At 28.2% G+C, this 5,332-nt stretch overlaps 1 protein-coding gene across 1 annotated transcript; it reads left to right on the plus strand.

The window, feature by feature from the left end:
* LOC107606823 (anthranilate N-methyltransferase-like) lies at positions 644 to 4,629 on the plus strand. Its single transcript, XM_021107723.1, has 4 exons — positions 644 to 1,179; positions 1,492 to 1,516; positions 2,129 to 2,226; positions 4,211 to 4,629. The coding sequence occupies exons 1-4, from the start codon at positions 727 to 729 to the stop codon at positions 4,505 to 4,507; spliced, it is 873 nt and encodes a 290-aa protein (XP_020963382.1). The 5' UTR covers positions 644 to 726; the 3' UTR covers positions 4,508 to 4,629.

Below are 5,332 nucleotides of genomic sequence, written 5' to 3' on the forward strand. Positions count from 1 at the left end.
TAGTATCGTCTATATTTATATAGGATATCTGTATATTAATTGTAGGATTCTATGTCTTTATTACTTTGATTCATTTAGTACCTATAAATACCTCTTTTATATTGTACCTTCAACACAACTCAATAATACACTTTTCAGATTACTCTCTCAGTCTCTCGTTTCTAACAAATTCAAATGTTTACGGTCCAAAAATTCAGAAATCGATTTATCCTTTTCTCTTATTTTTTTATCCTAATAATAAGATTGCGATGTATCTGGTTTAAATAAATTGTCCTATTTTTGTTTAATTTTTTGTGTATTTTTATTTTTTAAAAAATTCATCGATAAAAATAAAAAATCTTTTATACCATATACAAAAGAGACATATTTTTATTTGTCGGTGCAATTCCGAAAAACAGTATATATTTAGTCTCATGATGAGAGGAATATTTTATAAGTTCACTTCAAAATATAACTACATACATTATATTACATTACTTGCACTCCATCCTGCTTTAATTTCGTCCCAATTCACAAATGGCTCCTGCATCAGAATCCAATGCAAAGCTACTTGAGATCCTCACGAATATACAAAAAATATATCTTTTTTATTTGTGGGTGCAATTCCGAGAAACAGTATATATTTGGTCTCATGAGAGGAATATTTTATAAGTTCACTTCAAAATATAACTACACACATTACATTACTTGCACTCCATCCTGCTTTAATTTCGTCCCAATTCACAAATGGCTGCTGCATCAGAATCCGATGCAAAACTACTTGAGCTCCTCAAGCTACCACAAGATGAAGAAGAAGTAGATGGCTTCTTGTTTTCTCAAATGGCATGGTCAATTGTGGTTCCAATGGCTTTGAGGACCACAATAGAGCTTGGTGTATTTGACATCATAGCAAAAGAAGGCAAAGGTGCAAAGCTCTCAGCAAAAGACATTGTTGATCACATTGGAACCAACAACCCTGAAGCAGCATCAATGTTGGATCGTCTTCTTAGGCTTCTTGCAAGTCACTCATTACTGTCTTGTTCTGTTGTTGAAGATCCAGAAAGCTCTAATAACTTGCATCACAGGCTGTATAGCCTCTCACCTGTTTCCAAATATTTTGTGGGTGATGCCGATGGTGTATCTTTGGGACCCTCGTTGTTGCTGCATCTAGATCAAGTCTTCACCCAAAGTTGGTTAGTATATAAATAGAATAATAGATACATATTAAGAGAGCTACTCAAATGAAAATGCAAAAAATATCTTTTTATTAAGATGCTTTGTATAAAAGTGTGATTTATTAATTTGGCCACACTTTAAATAAAAACAACACTTTTATAACATATCAAAATCTAACCCTACAATCCATCATCTAAAAATCAAAAAGAAAAATCATCACATGAAGACAATTATAATATCTTCATGGGAGTACCCACCACATATTAATTAGGGCTAATTTTTTTTTTATATTGGAGGAGTGTGTGAGTTGTGTTTGGTTATGGTGTATACATACAGGTGTTAGACACAGGTGTGGGACAAGGTAAGATCGGACCGTTCGAGTTTTTTGTTAAAAAATTTATTGACCACAAATCGGACCATCTGGTTAGTTTTTATTTTTTTTTTTTATATTTGAAATCAAATCGGACCCTCCGTTTTCAGATTTTTATTTTTTTAATTTTTCCCTTAAAAGAAAATGGACCCTCCGTTTTTAGATTTTTTTTTAATTTTTTCCTTAAAAGAAAACGGACCCTCCGTTTTCAGATTTTTCTATTTTTTTTTTTTAAATCAAAACGGACCCTCTGAGTTTTTTGCTGCAGTTCTCGCACAGTCCGATTTTGCTTTGGCAAGTTCCTCGGTCTGATTTGCATGTAAACTGACACCATACGAATGTAAAGTTCTCCTCCTCTCCACAACGCCGTCCAGCACCAATATTGGTTGCATAATAAAATTAATTTCCGTATTATTATTATTTGTTTGATTTTAGCCCGCGTTTTTACTTTTTTTTTTTCTCCATTTATTCTTTCATTGAAGGTTCAATAATCCTTTAGATATATTGTTTTAAGATATAAAATAGATAAAGCAAAACAGAACGAAGTATATATATAATTGTTCAGTAGTATATATAAATTTTTCTTTTTAAAGGAAATATGACCAATGACAATTGTATTTTCTAATAATGTTGTAGGTGTGGAGCACATGGGAGGAGATATGTTTGAGAGTGTTCCTAATGCAGATGCCATTTTCATGAAGGTGGGAGGAATATATATTATGCTTTTTTGGACTAATTTTTTTTATATATATTGTTTTAGTGATGGTGAATCACTTAAATATTAGTGAATCACCTTAAATTTAAATATTGGATGATTTAATATTTAACAAATTTTTAAGGGCGTCTGTGATACAAATAATTTGTCAGACACGTATTCCGAATTCGCAAGGTGCGTATTATAAAAAAAAAAATTATTCGTAAAAATATAATAATTCACAGATAACATATTATCAATACACACAAAATATATTATCAATTTCCAACTTTCTATTAAATACTGTTATGTTAATTTACTTAGCTGAGATAATTAGTCTTAAGAACTTAAAAATCTATTTTAGAGAGAGAGTCTGATTTGTTAACCATATATCATTTTGTATTAGGCTCTATTTTTTTAAATGAATAACTAGCAAAAATGATGTTTCATAATTCTTCTAAATATTGCTTTAATCAAGGATAAGAAAGATACTATCGATCAATCATGCATTTGAGGTTAATTATAAGAGAAATGATAAAAGGTTTTTCTTTTGGGGGGTATATATACTTTAAATTTTAAATCTCATTATTTCATTATCATAGGATATATAAAACATAACATCCGCTAATAAAATAAAAAAATATATGAATTATTGTTATTTGTATATTTTTTTATACGGGTTAATAGTCAAATTAATCCCTAAAAAATAAGATATTTTTTAAATTTATTTCTAAAAATTTTTTTCAATTAAATTAGTCCTTCAAAAATTGTGAATTAATCATATTTGTCCTCTAGTCACTTTATTAACAATTTTTTTTTAAAGATTGATGTTGTAAAATATTAATTGATAACATATATAATACCTGATATGTCTAATTGGATATTGACCAAATATATTTATGAAAATTTATTAATTTAGTCATTTTCCCAATTACAAAAATCATATTTCTAATATAACCTAGTGACTAAATTGATAGATTTTTGTAAACATATTTAGTCAATGTTTAATTGAACATGTTAAGTGTTATGTATGCTATTAGTTAACATTTCACATCATCAATCGTTACCGAAAATTGTGAGTAGAGTAACAAAGATAGATATGACTAATTCGTAATCTTTAAAGGACCAATTTGATTGAAAAAATCTTTCATGGACAAATTTAAAAGATGCTTTATCTTTCAGGGGCTAATTTGACTATTAACCCCATTTTTTTTGGGTAAAGTATTATTTTGGTTCTAAATATTTGGGTTGAATTCTAATTTAGTCTCTAACGTTTCAAACGTCCTATTTTAGTCCAAAAAACTTTTAAACGTCCTATTTTAATCCCAAAAATATTTTAAACAGGTTCAATATTGTTCCATCATGCATTAAATTTGACACAAATAATTCGTCTATATTAAAAAACAAATAACATTCAATTTTAATATGTAAGTAAAATCAATTCGCCAATGATCATTAATATAAAAATTTTCCTTTGATTTTGAAATGTTAATAATTGATTGTTAGGATTTGAGATTTTTTTGTACAAAAAGAAAATTGAATAAAAAAAATATTACAAGAAGATTTTGGTTATATTTTTTTAACACATGAATAAAAATATGGCTTAATTAGTATAATTAGTATCAATTTTAATGGTAGGACCACATTAATCTTATTTGAAACTTTTTTGGGACTGAAATAAGATATTTAAAACGTTAGAAACCAAAGTAAAATTCAACCTAAACGTTAGAAACCGAAATAATACTTTACCTATTTTTTTTATATATAAAACACGAACATTTTATTTTATTTTTTTACCTGTTATTAATAGTTTTAATATCAAAAAATAAAAAATTCCACTATACAAGAAATAGAAACGTATACAAAGATAGTGCATATAATATCTTTATAAAAAAAATAAAAAAACAAAAATTACGAATCTCATAAACATTAATTATATTATCATATTATATATTTGATTTCATAGATTTGTCGAACTGAAAATTTTGTAGACAATACTTCATGATTGGGGAGATGAAGAATGCTTGAAGATATTGAAAAATTGCCTCAAGGCTATTCCGAATGATGGGAAGGTTATTGTGGTGGAAACAATGGTTTCCATTTTTCCTGAGCCAACATCTTTTGCCGAGAATGCTTTTAGAAATGATGTTATCATGATGACTCAAATGCTCGGAGGGATTGAGAGAACAAAACAAGATTTCATGGACTTAGCAAATGGATCTGGATTTAGTGGCATAAGATTTGTGTGTTGTGTCTCTAGCTTCTGGGTCATGGAGTTCTACAAGTAATTCCACACACGCGCGTATTACTACTTTTTAGACTATATTTGTATTTTGAAATGTTTACAATGTTTTTATCTAGTTGTTTCAATTGAACAAGTATTTGTGTTTGTTTGGATAGCATATCTTTTTTAAGAAATAATTTTTTAAAATATAATTTTATATATTTAAAGCACGTTCCAAAAATACATTTTAATAGAGAAATATAATGTTGAATTCAAAATAGACACAATAACTAGAGGTGAAACGTCGATCATCTACATCCGAGCCACAGTCTACATTTGCAAAATCAAATATGCGAAAATGAGTAGAAGGATTAAAGAGAATTTCTTAGTCAATACTACCTGCTAAGTAGCGAAGGATTCGCTTGACTGATTTTCAATGATTTACCAAGGAATTATGCATGTATTGACTCATTTTGTTCACTGAAAAAGCAATCTCAAGACGAGTTAGAATATAATACTACAATACTTTCACAATAGATCGATATTGTGAGGGATCAGAACGAGACTCTGAGCCATGTTGGGACAATTTCTTAGAAGTGATCATTGGGGTTGAAATAGGTCTAACATCTGTCCTATGAAGTAATTTTCAAATACAATTTTTTTGAGAGAGATGATAATAATTAGATTCTAATTTTGTTACTTCAATACCAAAAAAATAGTTAAAATTTCCAAGAGTTTTAAGAACAAAAATTTCATTTAATTTAAACATTAAAAAAGAAATGGCTTGTTGATTATTTCTTATGACTAAGACATCGTCAACATAGATAATTGGATAGTTACCTATAGTTCAATCACGAAATCACTAGTTGAATTGGTCACAACTAACTAA

Source organism: Arachis ipaensis, chromosome B07 (genome assembly GCF_000816755.2).
Source record: "Arachis ipaensis cultivar K30076 chromosome B07, Araip1.1, whole genome shotgun sequence".
NCBI classification, from domain to species: domain Eukaryota; kingdom Viridiplantae; phylum Streptophyta; class Magnoliopsida; order Fabales; family Fabaceae; genus Arachis; species Arachis ipaensis.

Bases quoted from the DNA above. Each gene is read 5' to 3' on its own strand.
- LOC107606823 (XM_021107723.1), top strand. From the start codon at position 727: ATGGCTGCTGCATCAGAATCCGATGCAAAACTACTTGAGCTCCTCAAG. The intron at 1,180-1,491 runs TATAAATAGAAT...GTATACATACAG, and splicing joins TCACCCAAAGTTGGTTAGTA to GTGTTAGACACAGGTGTGGG. The intron at 1,517-2,128 runs GTAAGATCGGAC...AGGAAATATGAC, and splicing joins AGACACAGGTGTGGGACAAG to CAATGACAATTGTATTTTCT.